This window comes from Marmota monax, unplaced genomic scaffold (assembly GCF_021218885.2).
Source record: "Marmota monax isolate L192 unplaced genomic scaffold, Marmota_monax_Labrador192_F-V1.1 WCK01_AAM20220418_F8-fsc00276, whole genome shotgun sequence".
NCBI lineage: Eukaryota > Metazoa > Chordata > Mammalia > Rodentia > Sciuridae > Marmota > Marmota monax.
In genome coordinates, this window is record NW_026695204.1 from 980,903 (window position 1) to 1,000,464 (window position 19,562).

The 19,562-nt window shown below is 37.3% G+C and overlaps 2 protein-coding genes across 7 annotated transcripts in view; one reads left to right on the forward strand and one right to left on the reverse strand.

Annotated features, from left to right (window-relative positions):
* Positions 1-1,612: 1,612 nt before the first annotated feature.
* Positions 1,613-19,562, reverse strand: part of Tube1 (tubulin epsilon 1) — a 32,539-nt gene continuing 14,589 nt past the window's right edge. For 4 of the 6 annotated variants that reach the window (XM_058574378.1, XM_058574381.1, XM_058574380.1 and 1 more), the window contains 2 exons: positions 3,825-3,925; positions 1,613-2,460 (listed from right to left, as the gene is read on the reverse strand). In XM_058574378.1, the coding sequence (XP_058430361.1) occupies positions 2,274-2,460; positions 3,825-3,925 (288 nt within the window). In that variant the 3' untranslated portion in view covers positions 1,613-2,273. Of the gene's footprint in view, positions 2,461-3,824; positions 3,926-18,720; positions 19,456-19,562 lie in introns of those variants that run through there. The other 2 variants (XM_058574379.1, XM_046429940.2) reach the window with 2 other exon arrangements.
* Ccn6 (cellular communication network factor 6) lies at positions 2,113-19,275 on the forward strand. The gene is made up of 5 exons (XM_046429949.2): positions 2,113-2,406; positions 8,690-8,984; positions 12,638-12,880; positions 16,170-16,363; positions 17,577-19,275. The coding sequence occupies exons 1-5, from the start codon at positions 2,359-2,361 to the stop codon at positions 17,856-17,858; spliced, it is 1,062 nt and encodes a 353-aa protein (XP_046285905.2). The 5' UTR covers positions 2,113-2,358; the 3' UTR covers positions 17,859-19,275.

A 19,562-nucleotide genomic window follows, 5' to 3' on the forward strand; every position in this document is an offset into this window, starting at 1 on the left:
TCTGTTTGAATGTACATCACTTGCTGAATACTTGGGTAGTGAGCTCCAGGACACATGAGCATTTTGTTAGATGTGATAATAGAGGAGAGTGCTTAGAAAAGGATGCATGTCTTTGACAGCCTTTATTGTGTGACATCACAGATGGCACCAGGACCTCTAAAAATAACCATATTCACTTAGTTCACTCATAGGTTTGAAGTTTTTAAACAGAAGCACCCAGGGAGTAACCCAGAGCAGACAGATTCCACATACTGGGGGAATTTTCACAAATCAGTTCTCAAGCACGATGTTCCTGTTCTACCAAGAGGCAAGGGTGATCAATATGACACCTTCCACTGCTTCCATAGTAGTGGGGTTGCAGAGGGAGGCCAGACTGTTCCAGAAAGTGACTTATGCCACCAGCATTCACAGACACAAATGGGAGAAGGATGAATCTCCTTAAATCCAAATATCACATGGATATTTGCAGCAACGTTTTGAACATGGAGAGTTGGAGCCAGAGGAATATGGTCAATGAACTGCTATGGTTTGGATAAGAGTCTCCTCAAATCAAAAAGCTTGGTCTGAAACCTGTGGCGGTATTGGAACCTTTGTGTGGTGGAGCCTTTTGGAAAGAAATTAGGCCACAGGGGGCATGCACTTGAAGGGCATATGGGGACTCTAGCACCTCCCTCTTTGCTCCCTGGCTGCCATGAGGCGAGCAGCTTCCTTAACTACTGACTCTCATCATGCTGTGCTGCCTCACTGCGGGCCCAAACAACATGACCCACCAACTATGGACTGAAGCCTCTGAAATTGTCATCCCAAACAAATCTTTCTTCTTTCTATGTCTGTTTATCTCAGGCATTTGTTACAGTCATAGGAAGCTGACTAACACATGAATGTACTAGATGTGGAATGTAACTACTCTGCCTTTGACACATAAATCAGGAAATAAGAAATTATCTATTCTGATGGCCCATGTGGGTCATGAATCACTGAGGTTGGGAACCCAAAGACCAAATGGTGATAAAGCAGGAGGATAAAGAGAGAAGGATCAGATTGAACCAAAACCAGAAACATGTTTCTTTACTAAAGCCGTTCTTGGGTTTTGTCCTATCTCTTAGGGAATAGGATAAGGTGTTATTACTATAATTGTACTGGATATTCCTTATTGTCCTATGTGCATACAATTATGGCTTAACGAACTATAGTTTGCATGTTTTATGATGTCTCTGGTTCTCCAAAGGCCCCAGGTTCTGTGGTAGTAGGAGAAACTAGTTTTTCCCAGACTCTCAGCTCAGGCCTGAGTGAGGCCTTACTTGATGTGTCTTTATATAGCTGTGACTCTGTGTTCACAGACGTGAGCAATAATCCAGGATAAGTAGGGTAACAGGACAAGGCAGGACAGGAAATGGTCCAGTAGGAAAAGAAATAGGCCCCAGGAATGCACAGGAAAGTGAATTTCACATTGGACCCACAGAAAGTCAGCTCCATTGCAGATGTAGGATCTGCAGAGACCAGGGCTGAGAAGTTGGGATGAGCAAAAGTCATACATGACCACATTGGAGGGGATGGAATGGTGGCTTTACATGTTAGAGGGGTGTGAAGGAGAAAGGAGAAAAACTTGTAATAAGTTTTTAAAACAAAACTTTAATCCAAATGACTGTTACTAGCACAAACGTTTGATCATAGGCTTGGGAAGATTGGAGTTAGCTTTACTTTTATTTGCCATGGAATTGTGGCCACAGAAAGTAGCTTTTCTCAGGCTGGGTTTTTCCTTTCCAATCATGGTCCACCTGGTGTGAGGATTGTGTTTAATGCAGAGCATGTGGAAACGTCCGAAAGTCAACAGCTGGCGAATCAGAAATGGCCTTTTAGAAATTGGTTGTTGATGGGAAGTGAGAAACCCATCAACAGGGCCAGGCTGTGGTGAGGCAGGAAGCGGAGAGACCAGGCTAGCCCTCTGCTTGAGGGCAAAGGAGGAAGGAAAGCAGCCCAGAGAGGAGCTGGAGCAGGGAAATCACAGAGGAGAGGCAGAGGGCCAGGAATGGAAAGTAATGCCTCCATTTTGCCCAAGGGCAGACTCTGATCTCCGGAAAAGTGAGCACATTTACTTAAAGAAAAGCCATCGCTGGATCTGCCCTTGAATCCCTGGAGGAAAGCCCTGGCCCTCTCCTGACACACTTCATCCTAGCTGTGAAGGTATTTCTGGAAGAGACACATGAAAGTAAGCAGGGTACTGAAAGGAAAGCCAGTGTGGAAGCCAGTGCCCGGAGGTGGAGGCGGCTCCTTCAGAGAAGACAGGGAAGCTTTGTGTGTCCCCAGCATGAGGAGCCCCCACTTTCCCATCTCTCAGGCCAGCTGCATCCCAGCGACATGCAGGGGCTCCTCTGTTCCACTCTTCTCTTCACCGGGCTGGCACAGGTAAGTCCTTCCTCTTTCCCTTCCAGAGACTCTAGCCATTTCGAGTTCTTCAGGCTAAAAATAAAAAAAGAAGAAGATGGGGGAAAATTACTAGTGGGAAAATAGGGAGCCATTTTTCTCTCCAAGTAAAGTTCTGTTTGAGTGCATTAGCTTCATGAGAGAAATGTGAAACTCCTCTCCCTTTCAGGTTAAGGCACTGAAGTCTACTTTCGCTATGTTTAAACAGCCCTCAACTTTATATATTTTATCCAAGTTGAACATGCACTGTGACCCTGGGACAACGGCAGAGCTGGCGGCCACAGTGGAGTGAACACTGCCAGGCTGGGGCTCAACTTTCCAGGGTTGTTTGCAAAAAATGTGCAAAGAGCCCCTGGAAAGATGGATTTTGGCAACAACTTTTTTTCCAGTGAAGCCAGTCCTTGTTTGAAAAGAGTACTTTGGAACAAACATGTACATTTTTAAAATATTCTATTACTTTGTCTTTTCTCAATCCATGTGTTTCTCACGTTTGTGTGTGTGAAAGGGAATCAGCCCATGGAGACTTGGAAATATTTCAAGCAACAGACCAAAGGGAAGTTTAATATGAGCAATTCGTTGTCTTAGTATTTTTTTTAATGAGAAGATTAAAACAAGGTGACTTATTTATTGATTCATTTACATGGTTGAGGTTGTTGGCACAGGAGACAGAGCATTTGAAATCTTCTGGTGATTTAGAAAACATGGAAATGTCTGAGTTAATAACCAATTTGAGCAATAAGCAGTAGATATATGTTGGAAAGCAAGTTGTTATACTTAGTATTGAGGGATTTAAGACTTTAAAAATATCATGAGGATATTGTCAGTGGCCTGGGCCTTGCCCACTGTCCCATAGGGGAACACTTCCCCAATGGGGGTGAGACACGGATGTCCCTCTCCTATTCCACTTTCTGAGAAAAGGCCTTTCATTATGGACTGAGCTGCTACATGTTCCTAAATAGCAAGTATTCCAATATGGAGAGATGAGTACAGTATACAAAATTAAAAAAACACAGAAAGGTGTTAAGCTTATGGTAGTAAGAAAGTATTATTTTGTGCTTCACTTCTTTGCTGTTGTGAATTTTTTAAGAGTCAGATGATATACTTACCATTTATTGAACATCAACTGTGTGCCAAGCACCGTGCTGGGCACTTTACTCATCCTAATCTGCAAAGCAACCTTACCAGGTGCATATTATCAATCCCATTTCACAGAAGAGGATTGAGGCTAGAAGAGCAAATGATAGGAAGTCTTCTACGATAATAGCTTTGCTAAAGCTCAGATCTGTTTTTGAAGTACAACCTTCCTCTTGCATTACCCTGATGACTTGCTGTCTTCAGATTTTGTTTTTGAAAACAATCAAAAAGTGTCTGAAGAAAAATATAAAATTATATCAACTTACATATTTGCTTTCCTAGTCCTTTTCATTTCTTTGATTTCTTCTTGTCTTCCTTCCTTCATTTCTTTCCTTCCTTCCTCCCTTTCTGTCTCTGTGTCTCTGTACTGGGTATTGAACCAGGGACATTATACCTCTGAACTATGTATAAAACTATAATCATTAAAAATATAAAAATATGTAAAATTATTATTAAAATATACATGCATATAAACTATAAATAAAATTATTATATTTTTTTTAGACAGGGTCTCCCTAAGTTATCCAGGGCTGGCCTCCAACTTGCCATTCTTCTATCTCAATCTCCTTAGTAGCTGGGATTATAGGCCTGCACCACCATGTATTTCTGAAGTTACTATCTATGATAATTTTCTTAATATTTCTTCCTTTAAAAAAATTTTTTTAGTTGCAGATGAACATTTATTTAATAAATTAAATAAATACATTTATTTAATTTATTTTTATAGGGTGCTGAGGATCAAACACAGTGCCATACGTCTGAGGCAAGAGCTCTGCCACTGAGCCACAATCCCAGCCCTTAATATTTCCTGAGAGGCAAGTCTCTTAGAAACTTCTCTCAGTGTTTGTTTATCTGGAAATGTCCTTTAATTTTCCTTCATTTTTGAAAGATAGTTTCACTGGATGTGGAATTCTAGGGTGCTGGGTTGTTTTTTTCTTTTAGGATTGTCTCTGCTGGGCATTTTCTTCTCTACCCTTTCCTTCTTTTGATGAGAATTAGACCTTATTGTTATTCTCCTGCCTGTAATACTTCACTCTTTTCAGGCTACTATAACGATTTTCTCTTTATTCTTGGATTTCAACAGTGTTACCTCCTGACTCAGAGATGATCTATAAGTGCTTCAAGACTGGAAAAATATATAGGCATTCTCAGATGGGCAGTTTGGGGAGTAGGTATTATATTAGGGAGCTACAAGAAGAAAAGCAGAGAGGAGAAACCTGACATAGGTAGTTTAGCAAACAGAAAGGCATAGAAGGCAAGTGTTTTGAGAGGTAGGCACGGGCCAGACCAGACAGCTCCATGCTCAGAAGTTTGGACTGCACATTGTAGACAGTAGGAAACCACCAAGGGGATTTAAAGAGAGGAGTAATACCAGATATGTTCTTAAGAGAGATCCCTCCAGCAGCTATGTAGGAAATACACTAGAGAAGTTATTTTGGAGGGAGGAAGACTGAATAGGAACAGCATAGTAGTGCATAGTAACAGTGAATTGGGAGAGAAAATAAGCAGGATGAGCCACTGAATGGCTGTGGGAGGTGCAGGAGAAGAAGATGACCTGAATGACTCCTATTTCCTATCTCCAAACTTGGGAGACGTCTGGGGTGAAAGGTGATGAGTTTTGGATCTGAGTTTTTCCTTAGAATATTCAGCCAGAGCTGTTTAGTAGGCAGTCAGCTACGTGGGTCTAGATCTCTGTGGAGAAGTCTAGGCTGGAAATTTAGTTTTGAGGTTATATAGGAAGGAGGCTAAAAGCAAGAGGGTGATGAGATTGCCCAGAGACTGTGTGTAGACAACAGCAGTATATTAAGATCATGAAACACGAACAAGCCTAGATTGAAATCAAACTTAGACTAAGAGGATCCTGCCCAGGAGAGTGAGAAATTGTACCAAGAGATAGGGGAGGACTGGGAGGGCCAGGGGAAATGAAAGCCAAAGGAGAGGAGAGGGATAAGAAGGAAATGTCGAAACTTTATAGAGGGTGGGGGCAGAAAGAGGAGACTGTGAACATAAGGCCACCAACCTAGCAGCTGAATCAATGGTGACCATGGCTGAATCTGTGCAAAACTGAGAAGTAGGAAAAAAAAAAAAAAGATTTTAGGTTGCAAATGTTTTAGGGTTAGGATTTTAGTTTCATTGTTTCTACTCCCTTCTTTACTTTTGGGTTCTTTATTTATCCCTTGATCCTTCTCCAGAAGCCCAACATTGTCCCAGCTTCCTCCCTCATCAAAATCTGTTCTCAGTCTGTGGCTGGAGCTCAGTGGTAGAGCATTTGCCTAGCATGTGTGAGGCACTGGACTCGATCCTTAGCACCACATAAAAATAAATTTAAAAAAATCTATTCTCACATTGTGTGTTCAACTTTTGAAGTTTGGCTGAAGTGTTAATCTTCCTGGGGTACACTTGCTTTACTAGTTATGCAAAAGAAAAGATGAGGGTTTAATGGTGGAGTTACACACTGATACTGCCCAGTGTAGCAGTTTTTGAGGTTTTGGTTTCTGGTTCAGTCTGCCTGCCCCCAGTTCCATCAAGTAAACATTGAGAGTTACTTAGGTGAACATTTGCTGGCACTGGGCTAGATGTGGTAATCCCTACAAATGCCTTCAAGTGCCTGAGGTTGGGTAGCTCTATAGTTAGTGGAAGAGATGGGCACTCACATGGATAATTTCAGTTCAAAGACATTTATAAGGCAGGGAGGTGACAGAAAGCTTTCTGGGAGAGGTGGTACCTAAACAGAGTCTTGAAGGATAGCTAAGTTAAGAAAAAAAGTGAGATATGGTTAAGAATATCCTAGGCAGGAGAAATGGCCTCATATATTCAGGGAATTTCAGGCTCTTTGACTTTTTGTAAACTAAGGCATAGAAGAACTACAAGAAATATTGTGCTTAGGAGCTTTCAACTTTCCTGTAAGCCAGTAAGTGACTTTTGGGAGCGAGAGATAGGGAGATATCCAGAATGATTTCCACCTTCCTGGTTTGGGGATCTGAGTGGATGGCAACACCAGTCACTAAAATGGGAATTGCTAGCTAGCCACAGGGCAGTCTGTTGGGGATAGGGCAAAAATGAGGTCCTTGATGCACATTGAAGTGGATATACTCAGGAGCAGTTAATGAGTTGTAAATTTAAGTGGTCTAGGCTGGAGAAGGAGTCTCAGAGATTCAAGAATTTGGTATCAAAGCTGGTTTCCAGTGGGACTTGCACTAGGAAGCAGGGTGAGGATTGAGAGCTCAGGCTTGGGACTTGCTTGCCTGGTTGAAATCTCTCTTCTTGGTATGTGATCTAGTTTAAATAATCATCCTCAGCACCCTTACTTATAAACTGAGATATACAGTTTCTATGGCTACTGTAACAAATCACCACAAATTTGTTGTCTCATAGTTCTGGATATCTAAAGTCAACAAATGGGTCTTGTAGGACCACAATCAAGTGTAAGCCGGACTGCCTTCCTTTTGGAGGCTCTGGGGGTGGGGGGGATTCATTCTTCACATTTTCCATCTTTTAAGGGCTGCCTGCCTTTCTTGGTTCACAATTTCCTTTCAGGAATGACATGACTCTAACTCTACTTCTGTTGTCGCGTCTCCTCTTCTGATTTGCCTGCCTTCCTTTTTGGATGAACTTGATTAGTGATTACATTGGGCCCACATGGGTAATCCAGGATGATACTTGCAGGACTCACTTGATCATATTTGCAAAATCCCCTTTGTTAACACGCAAGGTAGTGTGCTGGCCGCAGCACATGCCTGTAATCCCAGCAACTTGGGAAGCTGAGATAGGAGGATCACAAGTTTGAGGTCAGCATCAGCAATTTAGTGAGGCCTAAAGCAACTTAATAAGACTCTGTATCAAAAAAAAAAAAAAAAAAAAAAAAAAAAGCAAGGTGGACTATTAACAGGTTCCAGGGACTAGAATGTGCACATCTTTGAGGGGATCACTATTTACCTGTCACATGGGATAATAACTACTTTATACTGTTGCTATGAAGGTTAAATGAAGGTGAAGTCCCTGACACATAGGATGCATCATGTTCTTACTTTTAATAAACATTTTTCTTTTCTGGAGTCAGCTAGAAAGGTATGAAGTAAAAACCTTGCTCTCATGATGCAGGAATCAAAACATTACATAGGTAATGAGGCAAGTGATAAGATGTGTCTGGAGAAAGGGCAGGGGTAGGGTGCTCTTTTTAGAGAGGGCAGAGGGCCTCACTGAGAAATTTGAGCAGATCTAAATAAAGCGAGCATTGGAGATAGTTAAGGGCAGTGCACGCTTGAAGTACTTAAAGAATGAGGTGGCCACTGTGGCTGATGCGAAGTGGTCAAGGGGTGAGTGGGAGTTGGCGAAAGAAGATAGGGAGTGAGGGCCAAATGGTGTGGGGCCTTGGAGAGCCGTTTGGGAAGCCATGCCCTGTTAGCAAGGAGTCGTGTGATCTGGCATATTTTAAAAGACTCATTTTGAATGCTGAGTGGACAAAGAAAATAGCAAGATGAACTTTTAGGAGGCTCCCAGAATCATCCAAGTGAAAAATAATAGTGGCTTGGATCAAAATAATAGCAAAGGAATGTTATGGTCAGGGGAGGTGTATTTTAAAGTTTTGACCAGTGGGATTTATTGACAAGATTGGATGTAAAACATAAAAGAAGTCAAGAATGACCTTAACTGCAAAGTGTTTTGAAAAAATTGTGAAATGGGCATTTGCTCAAATAGGAAAGTATGTGGAAAAGCAAATTGAGGGGAAAATTGGGAGTATGGTTTGATTGATTAAGTTTGCTTTTCCTGTTAAAAACCTATGTAGAGATATTACTTAGGAAGTTTGAGTCTGAATTCGGAAATCTGAATTGAGGAAAAGTACTTCAGAGGTCTTAACCCCTGCTCCAGTGTTTAGACATCAGAAGGACAAGAAGAAAGTGGCAAAGGAGATTGAGAAGGAGAAATAAGTGAGAGAGGAGAAATAAAAAAGCAACATCTTGGAAGCCAAGTGAAGAAAGTATTTCCAGAGAGTGAACTGTGTTAAGTGCTAATGATCCTGTAACTCACCACATTGTATTTTACCTATTTTAGAGAAATCTTCTATTTCTCTAAGATTTCTGAAATTACTTTGAGGAACCATTTCTAACATTGCCTTTATTATCAAATGAAGTTCTGCTGCAGGGCACAGGACACAGGGCCATTAGACACAACTGAAAAAGGGCCCAGAGAAGCAACAGAAGCACATCAGCGTAAACAGTTTTGTCACTGGCCCTGCAAGTGCTCCCGTCAGAAGCCCCGCTGCTCTCCTGGAGTGAGTTTGGTGAGAGATGGCTGTGGATGCTGCAAAATTTGTGCCAAACAACCAGGAGACATCTGTAATGAGGCTGACCTCTGTGACCCGCACAAAGGGCTGTATTGTGACTACTCAGCAGACAGGCCTAGGTACGAGACTGGAGTGTGTGCATGTAAGTGTCCTTTTCTGAACCCACTGGAAAAGGCTGAGTCTAGACAGATTTCCTTCTCCTTAAATTATTAATTTGGAATGATGAGTTTAGTCTGGCTACGTACAAGGTGGGTTTAGTTTTTGTGAACCAGTGGGACTGGCTTCATTATATTGGACACCATGGGATATGAGCAGATGCCTATGAATGTTCAGAAATCTGTTATTTTCATTGCATTGAAGCGATCTTGCAGTTCTTTACGGGTAATTGCTTATAATGATAGGAAACAGGAGAACTTATACAGTCTGACTTCTTGACATGCCACAAAACAATGGCTTTTGTTAACATTGTCAGAAACTATCTGAATTCAGCCTTTTCTGTAACTAAAAAATAATCCGGCATAACAATATATGATGTAAAAAAAAGGGTACATATCAAGAACTCATACACACTGCTTTAATCTCAGCCTTCCCAAGTACAGTCGAATTTTACTGCAGATTTATAAAAAAGAAGGTGGTGTCACCCCAAAGCACAACTTGACCCTCAGTTTTTTGGGTTGAAACTCTGATTCAGATTATCTACACCTAGAACACATTGGTAATGATCCAGAATGCCAAGTCATTTAGGATAAAAAACAAAATTCCTAAGGGAAGAAAAATAGGTCAGTAGGGTAGTTATTCACTCTATAGAAAAGTTCAAGTGGGAAGGTAATTTACTGCCAGAAGTTAGGTTGAGCATGAAATGAGAGTAAGTCTTTGGAGTCGGACTATGAAGAGACCATCAAGTCTAACAACTGACACCCTTGTTAGCACCATATTGTATTAAGAATGAGAGATCTGGATTTCAATCCTGGTTTTCTAACAGAGTGACTCCTAATCATGTTGATTAATCTCTCTGCGCCTCAGTTACATTACATGTACTTCATAGTTTATAGAGCTGTTTGGGAAGATGAAATAAATGACATAAAACCTAAAACACCTAGCACAGTATCTGGTATGCAGTAGAGTTTCAAAAGTATTTCTTATTTATGGAAATTCTATAGAGAAACCATGACCTATCAAAGACCTTGGCATTCAGAATACTCCTTTCTCCCAAACTGGGCAGGTTATTTCAGTAATCTAATCAACACTTAGCATCCTTTACTGAGCCAGGAATTATGGCCAGTAAGTCAGAATACAACAGAGGAAAAAAGAGATATGGGCCTTCCCCTCACAGAACCAAAGTTTATTGTATCAGATTTTTCTACAAGTAATGTCACCTAAAATGTGATGTCTTCACCAGTAAACATGAGGATGGGAATGGGGATAATGTATAACTGGGGGTCATAAATTATTGCCCAGGGGCCAAATCTAGCTCATAGCTCACTATGACAGTAAACTATGTTTTAATGGAACACAGCTCATTCATTTACATAGAATCTGTGGTTATTACAATGACAGAGTAGTACAGAGACTATATGGCCTGCGAAGGCTAAGATACTTATTGTTTAGCCCTTTAGAGAAAATTTGTTGCTTTCTGACCATAACAGTGATTTTAAAAAAGTTACTGTCTTAGAAATTAATAAGGATCCAAAAAACTTTTGTTTATATGGATTTTATCTACTGATATTTAATGGATTAGGAATTTTAAAAATTTATTTAAACATAACAAACCTGTTGCAAATTAATAGGAATGATATATTTTGATGAAAAAAATATTTTCTATGACAGAAAAATTTAGTGAAGAGAGTGGCATGATTTTACATTTTTGTAAATCTCTCTGATATCTAGCTTAATAGAAGAAAGCTAGATTCTCACATCTGCTTCTGCCAAGCTGTTATTTTTCTGCTTGAAATATATAAAGAAAATATGACTTCACATAGATATATAATCAGAAAAGCAAGAAATATTTTAGTAAACACTTCAAATAATTATGAATGTATTTAAAAAATATTATATTAAATGTGGTAAGTGGTAGTCCATTAAAAATTAGCAGCATCATAAAATCTGAAAGTATATTAATAACCTTTCAATTTGGTGACATTAAAATATCCAAGACCCACTTGGAATGGGTCTTTTACTCATGCATAAATTTGTCATTCCATGCATTGGTTTACTGTATTATGTAGATGTTCAAACTAGATTTCATTATATACTATTTTAAAAATCCCACTGATATTACTCTCTTCAGAAAAGTCTACGTATTGGGTAGCAATAGAGCTCAGTGGTAGATGTTTTCCAAAATTGTAATTTTTGCTTTAAAGCTTGAATTCTATAGTTGCAACCAATGTTGTCAATTGTTTTTCTTGAAGCGACAGGATTACTCTGTACATTTTCAAGAAAATGTCTCCAAAATACCCAAATCTGAATAACCATAGATTATCTGAAAATTATTTCTTCAAGTAAAATTCCCACTAAAAAAATTAGATAGCCCATGCCACAATTTGAATAATAGTATGGTGCTTTTTCTCATGATGGCCAATGTACTTTAGTACACAGAACGGTCCGTGTATACTTCTGATTTTATCATACAGAGTATTAAATAGACATGTACTCAATGGTTAGCATTTAATAAAATTATTAAGTTTACTGTGCTACCAGGGATATATTCTTAGGTAAAACTAGCTTTTTTTTTTTTTTTTCTAAGCACAAGTGCATGGCAAGGAAAAATATAAGTACATGTACAGTTAGAATCATGATAAGGTACAAGGGGTTTTAGTACCATTGTCCATTGTTTTTGCATGTTCTGTGCAAATAGCAACAACGAAAAACATGCATCACTAATACTATATTTGTTTTCTTTTTTTTTTTTGGGTACTGGGGATTGGAACCACCAGTGGTACTGAGCTCCATTCCCAGCCGTTTTTTTACATTTTATTTAGAGACAGATCTCACCGAGTTTCTTAGGGCCTCACTAAGTTGCTGAGCCTGTCTTTGAGCTCATGATCTTCTTGCTTCAGCCTCCCAAGCCACTGGGATTACAGGTACACCATACTGTGCCAGCTTGCCATAGTATTTTGAAAATTCTTGATCACAGATTCCCTGAAAACATCTCAGCTATTGCCAAGGAGTAGAACACACTTGGGGATTTATTGATCCAAAAGGCCAAGAATATACTCAAAATGAAGTGAAAATCTCCTCTAATTTTCAATTAGTTACCTTACCATACTATAGTTAAATAAATCATAAATAAATTGTGATTTCTTCTGACATTCACTTATCTGATATTCTAAAGAATATATTCTAGCTTACTGTTGGATGTCTGGGGAAATTTCCATCTCACCTGGCATTAAACCTCCCTCTTCAGTTTATAATCATCTCATTGCTTATGATTTTTAAAAATTAATTTCAGTGCTTGACTAGCAAGAGCAAGGCCCTGGGCTTGATCTCTAGTACCTCACAAAACAACAACAAAACCCCCCAAAAACAAAAAAATATTTTCTCCAGAACAAAGTTTTTATTTGTTTTTAATTCTGATAATGTCCCTTTGTGGGTTATAACCTACAATCTGATGAAAATGCTCATTTTAACCTTTAGACAGATGTTCTGTGAAGGCGGTTCCAAAGGGGCCTTAAAAATCTAGAGCTGTTAAAAAAAATCTAGAGTTATACTTCATGAAGGAGATAGTTACATCTTATAAGGTGTATAATTGGAAGTCCAACTATCTCAAATTATGGCTTGACAATTTTCTCTTTTCAGACCTTGTAGCTGTTGGATGTGAGTTCAACAGGGTCCATTATCGTAATGGCCAAGTGTTTCAGCCCAACCCCCTGTTTAGCTGCCTCTGTGTGAGTGGGGCAATTGGATGCACTCCTCTGTTCATACCCGAGCTGGCTGACAGCCAGTGCTCTAGAGCTAAAGATGGAAAGAATTCTGATCAGTCCAAGTGCAGCATGGGACCATTACAAAGGCAGCTCTCAACAAGCTTCAAGACGATGCCAGGTGCTTATACATAGAGCTATTTCTCATATATGACTTGGTGGCTTTCTTTCATGTTCCTTTTGTGTATCACAGGTACAGAATGAATGGGTGATCAATGTAAGATGTAGTCTGAGTGTACCATCCCACTCAGTCTTTGCCTCAGGCAGGTATATTCTGGTAAAAGTATTCCAGTTTAAAAAAGCTATACTAGGTCAGGAAACTAAAATTTTACACCTCTGCTTATTCCAACCTCTCCTAAGGAAAACTAACCAAATATTGTTCTCATGTATCCTGGGAAAACTTCTATTTGTATTGTTTTATTATAGGCAGAAGTTTGGCCATCTGTTTCTCCAAATTTTCAAAGGCAACCTTTCTATATGATATAAACAAATGCAAAACGACTAAGTAAAAAATACTTATGGACTAACATGTTTTGAATTTGTAAATATTATTTCTAAAACTAGAAAAATGAAGTCCTTTTATTCACTCTAAAATTGAAGTTCAACAATTTACCGCTTTCTCTAAATACACACATTTACACATGCCTCCCACAGAGGCTTTTAAAAGTAGCTTACCCATGTATGTAGTTGGAAAAATGAAATGAGCATTTATTAGTTGAGTACCTAGATGTTTGCAAGTGCAAACAGAATTCTAGTTTGCTTTCAAGTTATCACCCTTCTTTAAGTGTCAGAGTATTTTCAGGACAGAAATTTCAAAAACACCAGCAAATGAAGCACAGGAGAGGAAGTACTCAAAAGGGGCAATGCTGATGCCAGCTTCTTGAATTTAGCGTGCAGTGAATATTGTCATGGAGATACAGAATATTGGTGTATGTTAAAAACTCTAAGCTTTTTATTATGTGGATATTCAATAAAAACAATAATAATCAGAGAAAAGAGTTTTAGATATTTAAACCTAACTCTATGAGCTGGCCCTGTGGCACATGCCTGTAATCCCTTAGGAGGTTGAGACAGGAAGATCATGAGTTCAAAGCCAGCCATAGCAATTTAGTGAGGCACTTAGCAACTCAGTGAGACCCTGTCTCTAAATAAAATATAAAAAAAAGCTGGGGATGTGGCTCAGTGGTTAAGCACCCCTGGGTTCAATCCTCAATACAAAAAAATTAAAAAAAATAAAAAATAAATAAACAACAACAAAAAAACTAACTCTATGAAAATAATATACCCAGGGACCCTGATTATGTTAGTTCATTTGAAAAAAATTTATAGATTGTGGTGAGTTTGTATTTACCACACGATTATTTAGCCAACAGCATGACAAAATTCATGCTCTAAAATAATAAGCCACATTATTTCCTTTTCTTTATATATTTTGGTGCTAGGTATTGAACCTAGGGCCTTGCATATGCTAAGTGTATACTCTGCCACAGAGCTATACTATCAGTCCCCAAATTATTCCTTTTGCAAAATGTACAGAAACAGTTGGTTTTCTGTACAGAATATGAGTGACTCAGAAGATTCTCAGAACCTCAGAGCAGCAGTCTTCCATAAGGAAAGCCTTTTGCATCAAGTTCAAGTTGGTTTCCTTTGAAGAGTTGGATCAATTTCAGTGGATTCACTTGGAGCCTGATTGGTAGAGCCATCCCCTGGTCATTTTTGGTGGTTAGTGCTTTGCTCTAAAAAATGAGAAAAATCTCCCCAAATGCTCTCTGGTATTTGAGAGTTGGACCTTGTTATATTTCAAGGGAAGTATATGTTCAGTCTCTCTTTTGCTTAGCTGTGGAAATGTATTTATGATCCGTGTAAGAATTTGGCTTTTAAAAATTAACCACGACAAAAACACACACTTTGAGATATATTTGTTATAGTAATATATAGTTTATGGTTGGAATCTAGCTGTTGCTAGCTAGGTCAGTGAGAAGCATGAGATGACATTTAATGCTGTCATGCCTTTCTCAATGCTCATGAACACTAAGCTTTTACTTTATAAATCGCCTCCAGTTTTTCTGCATTTTAATGAATGTTAAATTACTGAACTGCAGCTCATTTAACTTTAATCAGGGTTACTGGTAATGCATAACCTAACCTACTTTTATTTATTGCAGATGTGTGACAAGCTTGTAATCTGCTTCCCGAATTGAGGTCTTTTCTTTCTTTCTTTTCTTTTCTTTTTTTTTTGGAGATGGGGTTTCAAACTCATAATCTTCCTGCCTCGGCCTCCTGGTCAGCTGGGATTACAGGTGTGCAACTACCCTACCCAGCTTTACATTGAGGTCTTTAAAACTGCTGTCTACCTTCCAGGTATCTTCATGTTTCTGCTTCCTCTCAGCTCTATGAGCACTGCAAGATCCTACTGTAATAACACTGAAAGCAGTATTATGTTATCACTTTATACAAATATAGCACATACTTCAGAGTGATTGATATTGTCTATCAAGAAGGCATTTTTTTTTTCTGGATCTTTTAAATTTTAAATTGATATTTTAAAGTAACACAGTCTGAACTTTGCTATATTTAACTCAGACTCAAATTACAACCTTCCTCCCAAAGCATCCAATAGAGGATATATATTAATCTTAAGGAAATGCCTTGAGACAATAAACCAACACATAGTTTGCTCAAGTGAACCAAGGACCTGACTCATTCATGAGTCTAACAATCTCCCAGGAATTTACATGGAGATGGAAGAGTCATTTACCTTTTCTTCCTTCTGTTTCTCCTAAGCACTAGACAGTGGAGGGGCTCTGTCTACTCACTTCAGACCCATTCATGGATCCATTCATTGTTTCCATGGATGATATGAAGTGGCTAGCCCAAGGAGAGAGCACTGTGGGCCTGAAACTATAGGGAATGTGACAAAGAAGCTGAATAAAAGATTACACATTCGCAATGACTTATATAACTTTTATATTTTGGATTTTAATATATCATAAAATTTAACATGATCATACTGTTCTGATTAATATCTTAATTCTCTAATCCTACCAACATTTATTTCAACATCTGTTGGAATAATATCAAGCCTGAGGCAGAATCAAAATGGTATGTATCAATCAGAACATAAGTTTAGATTTAATACTCAGGATAAGCTAGAATGATATAAATGAGTAAAGCTATTCAGTTTTTTAAAGATACAGAATTTTAATTCGTTCTAAGAAATTGGTCTATCATACTTGATTAAAACATAATTTGGGTGGCAAGAAAAAGGGAAATAGAATGAATTAGACCATAAACTTCTTTGATTATGAGTTACATTATTCATAAAGATCTTTATTAGCTTAATGATTAAAAATTATCTGTCTACACAAGTTCATAAATATACATACATATGTACTTTCTCTCTGTTTTAGCTTTTAGGAATCTTCCACTTAGTTGGAAAAGAAAATGTCTCGTGCAAGCTACAAAGTGGACTCCCTGCTCCAGAACATGTGGGATAGGAATATCTAACAGGGTCACCAATGAAAATAGCAACTGTAAAATGAGAAAAGAGCAAAGACTATGTTATATTCAGCCATGCAACAGTAATATATCACATACAGTAAAGGTAAAGTTTAATTAGATTTCATTTAATTATAATTCAATATTAAGAAATTCCTAGAAAGTTATAATGTGTGTGTGTTTTGGTGGTAGGGTTTTGTTATAAAAATAAAATCATCTTATTGAAACTCTCAAAAATTAAATTATCTCAGAGGAAAATACTAATCACACTTTGAGGGGTAAAGTTTTACCTAGTAGAGGTAATGCTGACTTCTTGATCCTAGATATTAGAATATCTTAATAATGTGGGTCTTGATTAGCCTGATTTGTTGTGGTAACCCTACATAGTGTTCTCTAAGAGTAGATCTTACATTCTTTTTTCTTTTCCATAATAATTTTACATAGTGGAATCAAAGTAATGAATACAGAATTGTGGTTAAACAGATATTAAGACCATCAAGTAAAGAATATCTGATCTTAAGTTATATATCACCAACTTTGAAGTAGACCACACAATTTCCAAAATGCTCTGTACTTACTAGATAGCAAACCTGTCAAAGGACTGTAAGAAAATATTTACTCTAAGATTGTTTTGTTATAACTAGATCTGGTCCCATTTTTTTCAGGAGCGGGTACTGGTCATCCAATCCAGGGATGCTTTACCATTAAGCCACATCCCCAACCCTTTTTTTTTATTTTGAGACAGTCATGCTAAGTTGCTGACGCCGACCTTGAGCTTTGGATCTTCCTGTCTCAGCCTCTGGAATTGCTGGGATTACAGGTGTGTGCCACCACACCTGGCTGGTCCTATTTCTTAAACTAGACAACTGTCTCAAAGGAGTAATTTTTGGAAATTCTGTAAAATTCTTCTGATTACCAACACATTCCCTATCTTATCAGCAAGTTGACAACCCAGTTTTAAAGGAATTAAGATATATGCCATAGTCTTTGATATTAAAGAAAATTCCACTTATTGAGGAATTGAGTAAAGAACAGACAGCAAGAAACATTGAAGAGAGTGTCATAATGTGATGGTATGAACAGGGAGGGCAGATTTCTGGTGAGAGGGGGTTTTAAAGGAAGAGAAGAAAGAGTGCTGGAAGTTCCTAAACAGCAACTAATATTAATGCCCAGCAATAATAATTATTTTTTCAGTGCTGGGGTATCAGAAATAATTTTATTATTACAGAGGTGTTATTAAAATGTTTTACATAATATTTTTCTAAATTACTATAATCAACTGTAAAGAATGATTTTTTTAACTTTATGTATCTTTTCAGATTCCTAAAGGAAAAAGATGCCAACCTATCTTCCAACTCTCCAAAGCTGAAAAATTTCTCTTTTCTGGGTGCTTAAGTACTCAGAGTTACAAACCCACTTTTTGTGGAATATGCCTGGATAAAAGATGTTGCATTCCTAATAAGTCTAAAATGATTACCATCCAATTTGATTGCCCAAATGAAGGCTCATTTAAGTGGAAGATGCTCTGGATTACATCTTGTGTATGTCAAAGAAATTGCAGGGAACCTGGAGATATGTTTTCTGAGCTCTTGATTCTGTAAAGCTAAGGTTAGTTGTCATGTCATATAATCAAAAAACTAGAGTGGTTATAAAAGGTTGGCAATACTTTGAGTTTAAAACATAATATTCTCTGGTAACTGCATTGAAGATATCAAAAGTATCTAAAAGAGGTTCTAAAAATATATGTAAAACCTGAAAAACCTGAAATTGAACTCATTTTTAAAATATATGCTATAATGATATAATTTTGGTACCACACAAGCAGTCCATATATAATAAAAGCATAATTTATAAGGAAATATTTTATTCTACAAAATAATCTGGAACACTTTGCTAATGAGGTGTAAAAAGGCATATTAAATTTTAAAAATTTAATCTATATGTGGCAATATGTAGGCTTCTATCAGATAATCATTATAGGGCAAAAAAGATTCTGTATTCCTGAATAGAAAAATAAGATTAAACTATAAACATATTTATAATTTTTAATGCCCTATACTATCAGTTAAGATTTCTCTTGGGAAAGAGAAAATAAAGCTTCTTTGGCTACTGTTAACAAATGTACTATGTTTAGTATAAACAATGTATTATGTTTAGTATAAATACTATGAAAAACTAAATTTCCAAGATAAAAGACCAAGAATAGTATTACTTTGCAAAGGAAACTTAAAAGCAAACACTAAAGAAAGCACATAACAGATTAGTTTGTCTTGAAAACAAACTGTTCCTACAAATCACTTCCTTAAATGATATGACTAAAAATAATGTTAAAGAATCAAAGTGGAGACTATAGTAACTGGAACAACTTCAATAGACTATTACATAGCCAGTGAAGAAAGTTATCAAGCTTGGTAATGTTTTATTTACTTATATACTGGTGATATGTAAAATAACAAATAGTACTGTTTGAAAATATGTACATTTATTACAAAATCAACTGGATTGATAAAAAAGCAATGATACTTAAAAATAATTTAAAACATAGTATAAACAAGTTTTTTATAGAAGAAATACAATCTCTTTAACAGTTATAATAAAGCCTGTCTCTGAAGTTAGTGGATATTACATGGAAATATTTATATTTTATGTTCTTCAATTCCTAGTATATACTTTTAAAGAATCAATTTAAACAATATCAAAATATAAATTATAAATAAGTATAAAAAGTATATCTGTACAAGTTTTTTTTTTTACCAAAGACATGATTATTGGTGTATAAGTATTAGGCAATAAATAAAGCAAAGGCAAATTGTTAAAGAACTCTGTTCTCTCAATTTTATAAACCGCTTATAGTGAAGGTAATAGGATTTACTAATTTCACACACTGGTATCAATGAATTGTGATTAAACAGAAACCACTCTTTTTTAGACAATACTCTGATATGAAAAACAAAGTGAATTTTCTAAATCACAAAAATGCTAAAAAAAAAAAAATGTGAAATTAGGAAAAAGTGACAATCATATTTCTTGGTTTCTTTTTCACACAGCTACTCTTAGCCTAGGGAAGTCCTCCACAGGCATGCTCTTTGTGGCATCTAGTTGGTTATACTCCTGGATAAGATCTGACAAAGATGACACAGCTTCTGTGAAACAGCTCTCCTCCATCCCTTCAACCTGTAGATAGTGATGGAGGTGAGCCTATAAATACAAAAGTGGGTAACAATTACCATTCCAGGGACTTTAATACATATAACTGTCCTATAAGGTAAATACTATTAAAATTATAGTATGTTCAGCTTCACAAC

Bases quoted from the DNA above. Each gene is read 5' to 3' on its own strand.
- Ccn6 (XM_046429949.2), top strand. From the start codon at position 2,359: ATGCAGGGGCTCCTCTGTTCCACTCTTCTCTTCACCGGGCTGGCACAG. The intron at 8,985-12,637 runs GTAAGTGTCCTT...TTCTCTTTTCAG, and splicing joins CGAGACTGGAGTGTGTGCAT to ACCTTGTAGCTGTTGGATGT. The intron at 12,881-16,169 runs GTGCTTATACAT...TCTCTGTTTTAG, and splicing joins AAGCTTCAAGACGATGCCAG to CTTTTAGGAATCTTCCACTT.